At 47.8% G+C, this 16009-nt stretch overlaps 1 protein-coding gene across 1 annotated transcript; it reads right to left on the reverse strand.

Annotated features, from left to right (window-relative positions):
* Positions 1-1073: 1073 nt before the first annotated feature.
* LOC131925219 (protein SET-like) lies at positions 1074-2075 on the reverse strand. The gene has a single exon (XM_059280507.1). The coding sequence runs from the start codon at positions 2035-2037 to the stop codon at positions 1168-1170; it is 870 nt and encodes a 289-aa protein (XP_059136490.1). The 5' UTR covers positions 2038-2075; the 3' UTR covers positions 1074-1167.
* Between the last annotated feature and the right edge of the window lie 13934 nt (positions 2076-16009).

Here is a 16009-nt window from a genome sequence, read left to right on the forward strand (position 1 = left end):
TGCTGTCATGATATCCAGGTAACTAAAGGCCCATTTAAAAAATGCCAAATTGAGATAAAAATCAAGGGTACAAGTCCATTGCAGCAAACTGTACCCACATCACTCAGTTATGGAGACATTAAGACATGATTCAAATCCCTTTAACTCAAATCTGCATAGCCCTGAGGTCATCTTGCAAAGTGCGTATCAAAAAATACGAAGTTAGGGAGACAAAGTTTGACATGATGTCATTATGCAGGTCAAACTTGGAAGGTCTTGTTGAACATCTGTTCTGACAGAAAAGCATCCGGTCCTTTGTGTACACATTGGTTTTATTGTAACAAAGCAACTTGTACACTTCAACATTTAAAATGAGCATTTTTCCTTCCAGTGAAAACCAAAAAAAAAAAAAAAAAATTAAAAATTAAAAATAAAGTTACAACAGAGAATGTCAACTCCAAATAAAACCCTACAGGTTCTGCTGATTCTCCCATTGAGTGGCAGGGCTCAAGTCATCGTTAGGAGAGAATTTTATTTAAAAGTGTCATCTTAAACTGCAAGGATGTCTGTTAAACATCACCATCAAACATGCCAAAGGAGAAACCATGTTGTCACGATGCCCACTTACCCCCCCCAGACACCTCAACCCACCCTTGCTGACCTTCTATACCCCCCCCTTTTTTTCTTTTTTTTTCTTTTTATTAAACAAGAGAAAGTAGACAGATACATGTTGGTAAATGCTAACTGTCTGTATTCACATAGAGACACAGTGTAATCTCTGAGCCCAATATACAGAGAAAGGAAAAAAGCTAGAAGTCTATGCACTACTACACAGGGGCCTGGCACCCCCAGCCTCCAGCAGAGCCAAGGGGGCCGAAGGGTTTTCTTTTTTCCCACAGAGCACAGTGGTGGTGTTGAATCCACAGTTTGAGACAACAAAGGATAAAAATGAATTCAGAACAGAATAGTGGAGATTCTTTTCCTGTTGTATTTTGTTCAAGGTATTTCCCCCAAAATAGGTTGAGAACCACGGTGTTGAGAAGAGACCTCAAAAACAGGGCTACTGAGCACAGGAGGGCTTGGAGGGGGGAGGGAGGGAAATGACTGCAACTTGCTCCCAGGGACTGGAGAAAATTAAAAAATAAACAGAAAATAAAAAAGAGGGTTGGAATCCATCAGTCTTCTGTGCTAGTCATCCTCGCCTTCATCCTCCTCTCCTTCCTCCCCTTCATCATCATCTTCATCTTCTTCACCTTCATCTTCATCCCCTTCCTCATCAATATCTTCCAAGCCTTCCTCTTCTTCATCATCATCATCATCATCTTCTGCCTCTCCTTCTTCATCATCCATATCAGGAACCAAATAGTACTGCAGGGGGTTTGGCCAAATATCGTCTTTGATGACCTCTCCTAACTCATCTGCACCTGCATCAGAATGGTCAGTGAACCAGGTGAAGAAGCTCTCCGGCTCTTCATGCTGCCTCTTCCTGCTGGCCTTATTCTGTGTTTGACTTGAGTGTTTTGTCAAATCCTTTCCAGACTTCCATTTGATTTCAGTGGACTTTGAAGATGGGTCGCCACTCTCATTCAGATGAAACTCTTTGGAGAGAACTTTATTTTCAAAGTAAGGATTTTCATCAAAATAAAAATCTATTCTGTAACCTGATTTAATGTCTTCAAATTCTGTCACTTCAACTCTGGTCAAGTAATGCAGAGCCTCTTCATCTTCCTCCCCAAGCAGTGCAGACACTTGTGGATGGTTGACAAATGTTGTTACCCAAAAATTTGGGATTTTGGCGATCAATTCTGACCTCTTCTGAAAAAATGGTTGGCGGAGTTTGTTATATTTTTGTTCTACTTTCAAAATTTCCTCACTGGCTTGTTCATTAAGTCTGTCTATTTCATTTTGTACTTCGTCAATGTGTTCAATTGCTTCTTGCTGTTCTTTTTCTCCTTTCGGCAGGCCGGGAGAGGCCGACTTGTCCTCCAGCTTCGGGGCAGGAGCCGATTTGGGTTTCTTGGACTGAGGCAGGAGCGCAGATTGCCGTTTCGGGGCCATGGCACAAGGGAAGAGGCCAGGAGCCAGAGGCCGGCGGCCCGATGCTCAAAGCAGGAAGGAACTCGCAGGAACTCTTGTTTTTTTTTTTTTTGGTTTTTCGAGACAGGGTTTCTCTGTGTAGCTTTGCGCCTTTCCTGGAACTCACTCTGTAGACCAGGCTGGCCTCGAACTCACAGAGATCCGCCTGGCTCTGCCTCCCAAGTGCTGGGATTAAAGGCGTGCGCCACCACCGCCTGGCCGCAATCCACACACATGTTACCTAACTCTCTCGGTTCTCTCAAAACTCCTGAGAGGACAGCTAACTCTCATGCCCATTTCCTACATGGGAAAGCAGAGACACATAGATCCCCCTTTTATTTTATTTTTATTTTTTTTTTAAGATTTATTTATTTATTATGTATACAGAAGAGGGCACCAGATCTCATTACAGATGGTTGTGAGCCACCATGTGGGTGCTGGGAATTGAACTCAGGACCTCTGGAAGAGCAGTCGGTGCTCTTAACCTCTGAGCCATCTCTCCAGCCCCAGATCCCCCTTTTAAAAGGAGGCAAATCTGGGGCCTGGGGAGAAGACTCAGTCATAAAGTGATACAGTGCAAGTGTAAAGAGTTGAGTTCTTCCCCAGAACCCACCTCAAAGCTGGCTGTGACGGCTGGTGTTTGTGACCCCAGCACCGAGGAGGCAGAGACAGTAGGTCCTTGGGGCTCAGTGACCAGCTGGCTCAGCTGAATCAACAAATTCCAAGCCAGTGAGTGAATCTTGACACTTGAGGTTGTCTTGTGGCCTCCACAAGTATATACACACATGTGCACATACGCTGCCACACATGGTCACATGCACATACATGTACACACACATTTTGGGGTTCCCTGACAGCATGTGGCCACAGATGTTGTCCCGTGTACTCACTGGAGATGTCGCCCTGAGCCCTGGACAGAAAACTGGGGTCAGAGAAGGGTGGGGCAGCAACTTCCTTTTTACTTCGGGTCCGTTGTTTCGTCTGAATTTTCTAATCCACATACATGGATCCCCTTTGAAAACGATACAAATTCCACCAACAAGTGACGGGGAAAGACAAGTGGGTCAGTAGAAGGTTGTGAGGACAAACAGAGCCAACATGGAGACAGCTGAGTTCGTAAAGTGCTTGCTGTTCAAGCAGAAGGTCCTGAGTTAGAGCCCCAGAATCTATGCCAAATAGCCAGATGTAGCACAGGCTAACCCAGTGCTGGGGAAAGAAGACAGAGGGATCTCTGGGGCTTGCTGGTAAACCAGTCCTGCCTACTTGGTGACTTCTAGGTCAGTGAGAGACCCTATCTCAAAATAAATAAATAAATAATAATAAATAAACAGACAAACTATATTCCCTTCCTGGGGCCATCCATGTGTGTCCCTCTTAGGGTCCTCCTTTTTACCTAGCTTCTCTCAGGTTGTGGATTATAGCCTGGTTCTCCTTTGCATTGTGTCTAATATCCATTTAAGAGTGAGTACATAACATACCGTGTTTGTCTTTCTGGGTCTCAGTTACCTCACTCAGGATGATTCTTTCTAGTTCCATCCATTTGCCCACAAATTTCATGAAGTCATTGTTTTGTTTTGTTTTTTTAACTGCACACCATGCATTTTTCCCCATACTATTTTATCTCGGATTTCTTCAGTAGTTGGTAAAGATGTGCAAAAATGCTTCACGGGGCTGGAAGTGTGTAGATCGGTTGGTGGAGTGTTTGCCCTGTATGCCTGGGGGCCTGGGTTTGATTTCCAGTATACAAAATAAGCACCGAAAGGGTCAAGTGTTGGGGGTGTGGTTTAGTGGTAGAGGCTTTACTACCCTGCACAAGGTCCTGTGCTCTGTCTCAGGCAATGAGAGGAGAGAACCTTCCAGTTATGACGGTTCATGTTGACAGAATCCACAATCAGCGGGGAGACAAACCTCTGGGCACATCTCTGAAGGTTTTTTTTTTTTTAAATTAGGTTAATTAAAGTAGAAAGACCCACCCTAAATGTGGGCGGCACCAGTTCATACTCTGGGGTCCTGGACTGAACAAGAAGGAGAAAGTGAGCTGGGCACCAGCATTTGTCTTCGGTCTCCTGACTGTGGCCGCCATGTGACCAGCTGTGTCACGCTCCTGCTGCTGCCCTGACTTCCCACTGTGATGAACTGTGCACCCTCCAACTGTGAGCCACACAAGCCCACCCTCCCTCCCTGAAGTTACCTCTGTCAGGTATTTCGTCCCAGCAACAAGAAAAGCACCTAATGTATCAGTGTTTCTTTATGAGACATTTAAAATATACATGTCTCAGGGTTTCTATTGCTGGGATAAAATACCATGACCAAAAAGCAAGTTGGAGAGGAAAGGGTTTATTTGACTCACATTTCCATACTGTTCATCCCTGAAGGAAGTCAGGGTAGGAACTTAAACAGGACAGGAACCTGGAGGCAGAAGCTGATGCAGAGGCCATGGAGGAGTGCTGCTTACTCACTTGCTCCCCATGGCTTGCTCGGCCCGCTTTCTTATAGAACCCAGGACCACCTGCCCAGGGGTGGCACCACCTACCATGGGATGGGCCCTCCATCCACCACTAGTTAAAAAAAAAAATGCCCTACAGGCCTGCCTATAGCTGGATCTGATGGAGGCATTTTTAAATTGAGGTTCCCTTCTTGGATGACTCCAGCTTGTGTCAATTTGACATAAACCATCCAGGACAATACTCAAGATGAGGGAGTCATAGAGAGTCCCATGTGCTGCCTCCTGTCTGCTGATGAGTCCCTTTTCCCACCAGCACTTTGGGATGTCTTCTGCAATGTTCTATAGTTATTTGTGTGGGGCCTCGAGGGATGGCTCTTTGTTGCTCCTGCAGAGGACCTGAGTTTGATTCCCTAGTACACAAGCCACAGAGCTCACAATCATCCTAACTCCAGATCCCAGGATCCAACACCCTCTTCTGGCCTCCATGTGGCATTCATACACACACACACACACACACACACACACACACACACACACACACACACAGATAGACAGAGACAGACAGACAGATACATATATGCATATATACATACACAGATATATACAAATAACAATATAAAAATTAAAAATGTAAAGCCCATTATGTTGTTTTGCCCACTAGCACCATTTAACATTTTTTGTTTATTTAGTATTTTATCTGTTTTTATCACTTAGTATTTTTGAAGCCATTGGAGGCCTGAGGATCTGCTCAGTTGGTAGAAGGCTCACCCAGTGTGAATAAAGTCCTAGGTTCCACCTCAACACTGCATAAACCACACATGGTCTCACATGCCTGTAATCCTGGTACTCAGGTAGAGGCTGGAAGTTCAGATCATGGTAATCATAGGCTGTATAGCAACTACAAGGGCACGTGGGCTACCTGAGACCCTGTCTCAAGAAACAAATCATGGTGAAACAAAATTGCCCTATGTCCTAGGTCTCTTTAGACTAGGAACTGTCCCCACTTGGGTCATTTTACAAATTAGTAGAGATGGGGCAGAGAAATGTAGCCCTCATTGGGACCCTCTTGAGTGTTGGGTGGGGGACATTCTTTCCCTTGTAATCCCAGGAGGCCTGTGGAGGCTTCACAGGTGATGGACACTGTCTTGCTCAAGGCCTTGGAGGCCTGGGCTGACGCTTAGTCAAGAAACTACTGAGAGGAGCTAGGAGGAATCTAGTCAAGGAGAAATCCACCACCATCCTATCCTGGGGACCTCAACTTAGTATGCCAGACTTTATTGACTCCCCGAGGGAGGCCTTACCCTCTCTGAGGAGTGGATGGGGGGTGGAATGGGGAGAGTCGGGGCAGGGAGTGGGAGAAGGGGAGGAAGGGGGAACTGGGATTGGTATGTAAAATGAAAAAAAAAAACTTTTAATAAATAAATAAATAAATAAATAAATAAATAAATAAATAAATAAAGCCTGGTACAGGGTTGACGAGATGGCTCAACAGGTGAAGGTGTTTGCCACCCAGCCTGATGACTTGAGTTTGATCCCCAGGACCCATGCGGGAGAGGGAGAGAACTGACTCCTAAAAGTTGTCCTCTGACTTCCACATGCAGCTCTAGTGCACACGTACACACATGCATGCACACGTGTGTGTGTATACACACACACACACACACACACACACACATGCACACGTGCATGCGTTCGCACACACAAGGTCTGAGTGGATCCAGTGGTTCTTGAGCACAGAAACACGCCCCCACAGCATGTGGAGAATGCTGGGATGGATGAATGCTGCCGTGGATTGAATAGTGTTGGTCTCCGGTGATGCGGCTGCTTCTTTCTGTTCTCTCCTCTTACTTGTTTGTATTTCTCCACATTTCTTAATGAGAGTACATCTCTGTTTTAACCAGAGACTCAGGTGACAAAGAAGGGCCTGCATGACTTTGCTCACTTGTGGGACTGCATAGAGCATCCTTTGTCGGGTCTCCTGACCTCGAGGGGGCCCCCACAGAGTTCTGTTGAGCTGAGCACTTAGAAGAGGAGCTTCTGGGAGTACTGACTGGGTGGGGAGGGGGAGGGGGCCTAGGACCTTGCACAGTCTCCCTTCTGGTATTTGCATGTGGATGTGTGTGGGTGTATGTGTGTTCACATGTATGTTAGTGGAGAAGCATTTGAAGATGTGTATGTGTGCACGTGCGTGTGTTTATATGTGGAAGCTAGCAGTAGATGTTGGGGTCTTCCTGGGCCACTCCCACCTTATGTACTGAGGCAGGTGCTCTTCACTGGAAGCTAGAGCATGTAGAATCACCTAGCCTATCTACCCAGCTTGCTCCGGAGATCCCCTGCCTCTGCACCATGAGTTCCAGATTACAAGTGGGCCATCCTGCCTGCCTGACGTTGTGTTTGTTTGGGTGCTGGGTATCTCAACTAGGGTCCTCCCCCTTGCACAGCAAGCCCTTTAGCAACTGAACCAGCCCCCCAGACCCCCTGCTGATGATTAGCAGAGCCTGGCCAGGCCTACGCAGGATAGGGAGGAGGGCAATGTACCTGTCTCCTTTGAGGTCTCTGGGCACCAGTCCCGGGAAACCTCACCGTCCTACACTCTGCCTGGCCCGGCCCAGCCCAGATACTTTGGCCCTGGCTCAAGGGCCTGGTGCCAGTGGAGGTGAGCCAGGTGTCAGGGCTGGAGCCTGCATCTGGAGGACTGTAGCAGAGAGGCACGTTGTCCCGCATCTCTGGATTGAGATCCGATTTCATCATTTGACCCTGACGTGCAGGGCATCAGAGCAGTGAGCAGGCAGGTGGTACCAACCAGGCCCAGCCAGCCAGCTCCTGCCCTTCTTGTGGTCGGGGGCAGGTTCATTCATGGACCTGCCAATGTCGGATGCATCCCACTGGCTGGATGAGCAGGATGGCCAGGCCTATCCCTGCAGGAAGAGGAGAGGAAGCAAAAGTTCCCGGGAATCCTTGCAGTCCGCTGTGACCCATCCCATCCCTATCAGTCTGCCCCTCTGTGAGGTTCACAGTAGGCCTGCTTGCCTCCACCTCTGCCTGGGTTGTCTTGCTATCTCAGCTCTGCCTTCGCAGCCTTCTCCTCCAATCTGTCTGGAATGTCTTTGCCTCCCCTAGGCAGGCCCCGCTGCTGTGGCAACTCCTGGGTAGTCAGTGCTCTTTACATAGCTACACATGTCATGTCTTAAGGATATTTTCCTCTCATTTACTCATTCTACCCTTGACCATGGACTTCTGAGGCCTAAGACAGAGTCAAGACCACCATGCAAACATGTTCCTCAGGACCTCGCAGTCTCGTGTCTGGAATGTGTGTGTAGGGTGCAATTTGCACAACAGCACCGTGCCCTGACCTGGGTCTGATGGGGCCTGTGCAAATGGAATGAGTGAATGGATGAAGGAGGAAGGAGAGAAATGAAGGAGGGAAGGAGGGAGGAGAGGAGGGAGGAGGGGAAATGGGAGGGAGAGTTGGCTATGGTCTTCTGTTTCTATTCTAGTCTCCTGTTCCGCATGTCACGAGCCTCCTTTGAGGCTCAGGAGATGGTAAACACAGCAGAATGGGCTAAGGGCTGCCAGGGAGGTCCCACCCTTGCTCTGGGAGACACAAGGACAGACCCTATCCTCTGGGAACCTTGGGGACCCAGCAAATTTGAAGTGAGGTTCCCTGATCAGCACAGGTTCCTCAGGAGTGATGTAAAAGAGGCTTGAAGAATGTAAACCGAGGGCTGGAGTCTGGCACAGCGGGAAAGCACTCGTCACACAAACATGAGGATGCGAGTTTGAGTTCCCGGAACCCACAGAAAAGGCAGTGCACACTTGGACTCCCAGCGCTCATTTGCTAACTAGCGGTCTTAGTCAGGGTTCTATTGCTGTAGAGACACCATGACCACGGTAACTCTTAGAAAGGACAACATTTAACTGGGTGGCTTATAGTTTCTGAGGTTTAGTCCATTACCATCATGGTGGGACATAGTGGCATGTGGACAGACTTGGGGATGGAGAAGGAGCTGAGAGTTCTACATCTTGATCCACAGGCAACAGGAAGGGAACTGCATCACTGGGCGGAGCTTGAGCATAGGAGACCTCAAAGCCCACCCCAACAGTGACACACTTCCTCCAACAAGGCCACACCTCCTAATAGTGCCACTCCCTTTGGGGGCTATTTTCTTTCAAACCACCATACCGGCCTTGCCTAATCCCCCACTAGGGACACCATCTCAAAAAGTGTGACGTGGACCTGGTGACCCACACCTTTCATCTCAGCTCTCAGAAGGCAGAAGTAAAACAAAGCAAAATGGAACTGGAGAGATGTCTCAGAGGATAGAAGCACATTCTGCTCTCAGGAGAGCCTGAGTTTAGTCCCCAGTACACACACTAAATGTCTCACAACCACCGTAACTCCAGTTCCAGGGGATCCAACACCCTCTTTTGACCTCCATGAGTATCTGCACTCATGTACACACACACACATAATTAAAAATAATTTTTTTTAAAGATTGAAAACAAAACAAAAAACCAAGGTGGGCAGCGCCTGAGAAGGGATGGTACTTGAGCTGTCCTCTGGCCTCTTTAGGCACAGACACGTGTGGACATACATGCATACACATACACAAAACATAAGACAAATCTGTGCAAACGTAAGACCCACTATTGTGGTATGTTGTGTTGGGTGCTGGGGACTGAACATGAGCTCTGTCTCCACCTTGGCTCCTCAGGGTCCAGCTGGAGAAGCAGGGGTGTCTGTCCACTCCCTCCCTGGGACAGGAGGGATTCTGGCTCAGGGAGCAGGACTCTGATTCTCCAGAAGAGGGTGTGGAAAGGTGACAGAGCAGGAGGCCAGGAGGCCTGAGGGGAAGCCATGGTGACCACACAGGGGTGGATCGCACGCTGAGGCTACTTACAGAGGCTGTGGTGGAATGCGAAGATGGATCCGGGCCAGACTCCATCTCTACACTATGCCTAGGTGACATCTGTGACTGGCTGAGGGCCTGCTGGCCCCAGGGGTTTGACATGATGAGGGATAACCCAACCTGCTGGAGCCTGCTAAGACATGAGCTCTCAGAGCCGTGGAAGAAACCACTCTAAGGAGCCTATTCAGGGCCAGAGTGGGACTCAAGGGTAGGTAGATGTTTGTCTGGAGTGCAGAAAGCACTCGGTTAGCCTGGCGAGCTGGCTCAGTGTGTAAGGTGCTTGCAGTCCACTCTGAGAACCTGAGTTCTAGCCCCAGGTCTCACAAGGTAGGAGAGAGCAGACTCCAGCAAGTTGTGTTCTGACTTCCACACATACATGCTAGCAAGTGCATGCCATACACACACACACACACACACACACACACACACACACACACACTGTGCCAGCTGATTTTATATCAACTTGGCACAAGCTAAAGTCATCTGAGAGGAGGAAACCTCAACTGAGAAAATATCCCCATAATATGGGGCTGTGGGCACACCTGTAAGTCATTTTCTTAATTGGTAGATCAATGGGAGAGAGCCCAATCCATTGTAGGTGGAATCACCCCTGGGCTGGAGGTCCTGGGCTCTACAAGAAAGCAGGCTGAGCAAGCCAGAGATAACAAGTCAGTAAGCAGCGCTCCTCCATGATCTCTGCACCAGCTCCTGCCTCCAGGTTCCTGCCATGTTTGAGTTCCTGTCCTGACTTCTCTCAGTGATGGACTGTTACCTGGAAGTGTAAGCTGAGATAAGCCCTTTCCTCTTCAAATTGCTTTGGTCATGGTGTTTCATCACAGCAATAGTAACCCTAACTAGAACACACACACACAAGCAGATAGATAGATAGATAGATAGATAGATAGATAGATAGATAGACAGACAGATGTTAGATAGATAGACAGACAGACAGATAGATGATAGATAGATAGATAGATAGATAGATAGATAGATAGATAGATAGATAGATAGATAGACAGACACACACATAGATAGACAGACAGACAGATAGATAGATAGATAGATAGATAGATAGATAGATAGATAGATAGATGCAATAAAAAATTTGAAAATATATTTAAGAAAACACCAAAGGTCCTCATTTCTATCCTAGCACCGCAAAATGAGGATGAAGAGATCTACTGTGAAATTCTACTGACACCTAGTTCTAGAAAGTTCAGAGCAATCCAGACTGAGAGGAGTAGGTTGGTGCTGCCAGGGGGTGGGCTTAAAGAGACTGTGAAGGGTCACAGGACAGGTTTGGAGGTGAGGGACATGTTGGTTACTGTGAGTGGCAAGCAGTGACGGCCCCACGAGAATGTGGGTTCTAAAAACAAAGGCGTGTGCTTGAAAATCTGTGCAGCCCATTGCAAGCCCACTCTACTCCCAGTGAAGCAGGTAAAGAAAAGGAATCCCTTGGGACTAGGAAAACGGCTCAGTGGGTAAATCATTTGCTTCAAAAGTGTAAGGCACTGAGATTGATCCCCAGAACCCACACAAGACACCAGGCACAGTGGCTGCACCCGTCACCTCAGAGCTGGGGGGCAGAGACAGGCAGATCCCTGGGGCTGCACCTGTCACCTCAGAGCTGGGGGGCAGAGACAGGCAGATCCCTGGGGCTGCACCCGTCACCTCAGAGCTGGGGGGCAGAGACAGGCATATCCCTGGGGCTCACTGGCTGGTGAGCTTACCTGAACTGACAGGTCTCAGACCAGCAAGAAACCAGGTCTCTAAAACCCAAGTGTACGGCTTCTGAGATTGACCTCTGGCCCCTACAAAAATACACACAGTGTGAGCACACCCGTACTCTCATGTGCAAATGCACATTCACCTTCACACATGAAAACACACACACACACACACACACACACACACACACACACACACACAGAAAAATAAATCCCAACTTCAAATCAACTATTCCAACCTCAGTCACTTCCTCCGGAGAGTCACAGGGCGGGCACCCACACAAGGCCCTTGCCTGTGGCTGGATGGAACACACACCAGCACAGATGGTTTCCTCATTTCCTCCCAGGCACACATGCTCAAGCCCACTGACCCCTGAACCATTTGGGGGAATCCATCTACTGAGTCCCACATGGTACTAGGCAGGCGCCACGTGCTTGGGGCAGGCCAGGTCTCCCGTCCAAGGTCATGCAGAAGGGAAGGCCTGTTTGTGGCTCCTGGCTTGGCGAAGAGACCCAAAACCCCAGGTGGAGTGCCAGTTGGGTTTTGCTTGGCATCCTCTAGGAGAGCCCTCGCCTGTCTACTGGATCACACTGGTGAGGAGAAAGAGGCCCAGCCCCAGGTGTGATGCCCGCACCCCTGACTGTGAGCGGGCTTTGATTTTGCTGCCTGCTAAAGCAGATGTCATTGTCAGGGTGAGATAAGTGTTTTTCTGGGCTTCTGTTCGGTTTTGATCCCTGTTTACCCAACCATTCCTGTTCTGGGCTGTGTTAGTGGGAAATTCTGCAGCATGAAACAGTATGGCGTTGGTTTAAACAAGTTAGAATGGCAGCCTTTATTACAGTCAATACGTAATCAGACTCCAGTATTTACCCTGGAAATAATGGGCCAGGGTCCGTTTATGCAAAGTCATAGGTAAAGACTTGAAATAACATTGGAAAGCCCTGGAGCTGGGAGTGTAGCTCAGTGGGTAGAGTGCTTTTTGGGGCACTCGAAAAGCCCTGGGTTCCATCCCCAGCACTGCACAAGCCAGGCTTGGAGGTGCATGCCTGTAATCCCAGCACTTGGGAGATGGAGGAAAGAGGGTCAGAAGTTCAAGGTCATCCCCAGCTACAGAGCAAGATTGAGACACACCTAGGCAAGAGATCCCCCCCCCCCCCCCCGCAAAAACACCGGGAAGAGTTTAAGTTTTGACATATATAATAAGGAAGTGTTAAATCTGGTCAGTTCATCTGACTAACAGTGGCTGCACACCTAGGGAAACTCTGAAGTTAGGGGGTGCTGGTATCTCCCTTTATTTCCCTTCTTTCTGGACTCCAGAACCTGTAAAAGTCTAGGCTGTGATACACGCCAATAATCCCAGCTCTGGGGTGATGGAGACAGGAGGACCCCTGGGCAGACTTGCCAACCAGCCTCGCCTAACTGGCACGTCCCAGGCCAATGAGACACCCTGTCTCCAAAAACAAGTGTTGCATGCCTTTAATCCCAGCAGAGGCAGGATGAACTCTGTAAGTTCCAGGCTAGACAGGGCTACAGAGTGAGACCCCACCTTAAGAACAAAACAAACCCAAAGTGGACAGCACCTGAGGAATGTCACTCACTTGAGGTGGTCCTCTAGCCTCCACATGTGCTTACACACCTGAAAAAACGGACATGAATATGCACATAAACACACATACCAAAAGAAAAGAAAACAATTAAATAAAATATTAAACAGAAGTTAGGTGGCTGAGGAGATGGCTCAGTGGGTAAAGGTGCTTGTTCTGCAAGCATTAGGGCCTGAGTTCAAATCCTTGGCACCCACATAAAAAGCTGGACTTGGCTATGCAAGCCTTTGACCCCGGTATTGGAAGGTGGGAACAGGCAGGTCTGAGAGCTTGGCCACCAGCCTAGCTAAAGTGGCAAGTTTTCAGTTCAGTGAGAGACCTTGTCTCAAGGCAATAAGGTGGAGAGTAATGGAGAAAGACACTAGATACCCTGTTCCGGGTCTGCATGTGCTATCATAGGTATATACACACTCGTGTGCAACACACACACACACACACACACACACACACATGAGGGAGGCAACTAGTTTGCTATGAAGTGTAATGATTTCTCTGTACAGCAGCTACACTGATTATCCATTACACCCTGTTTGCTAGCTGGTTTTTTCCATGCTTAACAGGCCGGGTGTAGCTCCGTGGTAGAGCATTCAGCTAGTATGCACAAGGCCCTGGGTTCAAATCTCAATACCACAAACAATAGCAGCAACAAGAAACCTTCTAAAATGTTTATTATTTTAAAAATATTTTATTTTAAATTATGTGTACATTCACGTGTGTGTATAGGGTATGTGCACACGCATGCAGATGCTCTCAGAGTCCAGAAGAAGGCTTTGGATTCCCTAGAGCTGGAGTTATAAGCAGTTGTGAGCAGATTCATATGGGGAGTGAACTAAGGTCTTCTGTAAGAATAGCAAGTGCTCTTAACCACTGAGCCCCTCTTCTGAGATATATCTGTTTACAAATATTCTGGTACCTCTCCAGTCCTAGAGAAAAACAATGTGGCGAGTCCATGAAGCCGCTTGTGGGCAGCCTGACCCTCCCTCAGGCATCCTGACCCTCCCTCAGGCCCAGCTGTGCTCAGCATCCCATTTTCCCTGGCTTGCTGCAGCTCAAAACACAAACAACAAAAAAACAAACAAACAAAAATAACAACAAACAAAACTTGTGCAAAAGCATCCCAAATTGCTCATCACTTTGAAATAGTCATCTAGAGAGACATTATCACCCAAGACCTCTTCTTCCTCTGCTCCAGCCACAGCCTCTTCCACTCCCTCAACCTCGATGCCTTCCTGCAACAGCTTCCCTTTTATAAGATGCCACTTTAGGTCGATGTCCACAAGTGGCCTCTCCAGACACAGGCTGTCTGGTATAGCAGCATCAAATGCTATTTCCTCAGCTGCTGAATGCTGTCATGGTACAGGTTCTGTGTTCTCCAGGGTCTTTCCCACAGCTTTAAGATGTTACAGTTTCATTAAGAAGCTCGGGAGCTTCATCCTGGCAGTGTTAACTCCCATCTGTTCTGGATTGTACACAGACTGCAGCCACCAAAGACCGACCAGTAGTAAGAACAGTTGAAGAGAACCTGCAGGGGAAATGTGAGGTGACAGCCCCCAGAGACTGGAGGAGTGTTTTGAGCTTTCTCCACATTGCTATTTTGAAAACCCATTCATTCATTCATTCATTCATTCATTCAGTTAGATAGGTAGGTAGATAGAATGATGATAGACAGAAAGATAGATAGATAGATAGATAGATAGATAGATAGATAGATAGATAGATAGATAGATAAATAAATAGATGATAGATAGTGTTTGTATGTATGTGCACGTGTGAGCACATTCACACATAACACACATATAGAGGTAGAGGGCAACCCTTCGGAGTCAGGTCTCTTCCACCATGAAGGTCCTGGGAACCGAACTCAGGGCATCAGGATTGGCAGTGGGTGATTTTCCCTGCTGTGCTCTCACCGGCTCTTTATCTTACATTTTGAGACAAGGTCTCCCACTGAATCTGAACCTTGCCAATTCAGGTGGACTGGCTGGCCAGTGAGCCCCAGACATCCCCTGTCTCCACCTTCCTGGCTTTTTCTGTATGTTCTAGGACTCAAACTCCAGCGCTCAGGTTTGCATGACAAACACTTAACTGACTAAGCCATCTCCAAGCTCCTGTATATGGGTGGGTTTTTTGTTTGTTTGTTTGGTTTGGTTTAGTTTAATTTGGCTTGGTTTGGTTTGGTTTGGTTTGGTTTGGTTTGGTTTGATTTGGTTTGGTTTGGTTTGGTTTGGTTTGGTTGGGTTGGGTTTGGTTTGGTTTGGTTGGGTTGGGTTTGGTTTGATTGGGTTTCGTTTGGTTAATGATGGGTAAAGCTAAAAACAAGTCAAAATCAATATATCAAAACATGTACAGCAATGCTAGAAGTGGAGTAAATGTATGAGATTCCTAGTGGCCAGAACCAAGCGGGAGGATGGTTAGTCTTGTAAACAAGCTGTCTGGAGCCTGAGGTCTCAAGTGACTTCTAGCTCTAGAAAACATGGTGTCATGGGGATGAGGACGCCTGTCCTCACAATCACTCCTTGAGTGAGTTTCTGTAATTCTTCTTTCTTTTGAAGCTTTCCTTCCACTCCTCCTTCCTTCTTTCTTGGTGTTTTGTTTTGTTTTGAGTTCCACTCTGCAGTCCAGGCTTGCCGCGAAACTGTAGCAATCCTCTCCGCTCGGTCTCCTGAGGGTTGGGATGCCAGGCGTCAACCACAAACCCAAGCTCTGAAGGTCCCTTCTGAGCAGCACAGTCAAAACACTTGGTTGACAACATGACAACATGGAATTCAGCAGGTTCCTGTCTCCAGGGTGGGGTCAGGCAGGCCAGTGCTGGTTTGTCACCAGTAAGGTGTGGAGGTAAATTCCGAGTGTCAGTCATGGCAGGGTAAAGGCACAGTTCCACGCCACGGCCCTCCGCAGCCCGAGTGCTCCTAATCCAGCGGTTCTCAACCTGTGGGTCATGACCCTTCTGGAGTTGAACAATCCTTTCACAGGGATCACATACTAGATATCTTGCATACCAGATATTTACATTATGATTCATAACAGTAACAAAATTACAGTTGTGAAGTAGCAACGAAAATCGTGTTATGGTTGGGGGTCTCCACGTGGGGAACTGTATTGAAGGGTCACAGCCTTAGGAGGGCTGAGAACCACTGCTCAGAGACCCAGACCCAAGTAAAACCAGACCCTCGGCTTTGATGCAGAAAAGAATTTCAGGAAGAGCTGGTGTGTTCATTACTCCTCCGTTGCTGTGATAAGACACCGTGACCAAAGGCAGCTTAAGG

The sequence above is a fragment of the Peromyscus eremicus genome, chromosome 15 (genome assembly GCF_949786415.1).
Source record: "Peromyscus eremicus chromosome 15, PerEre_H2_v1, whole genome shotgun sequence".
NCBI classification, from domain to species: domain Eukaryota; kingdom Metazoa; phylum Chordata; class Mammalia; order Rodentia; family Cricetidae; genus Peromyscus; species Peromyscus eremicus.

Bases quoted from the DNA above. Each gene is read 5' to 3' on its own strand.
- LOC131925219 (XM_059280507.1), bottom strand. From the start codon at position 2,037: ATGGCCCCGAAACGGCAATCTGCGCTCCTGCCTCAGTCCAAGAAACCC.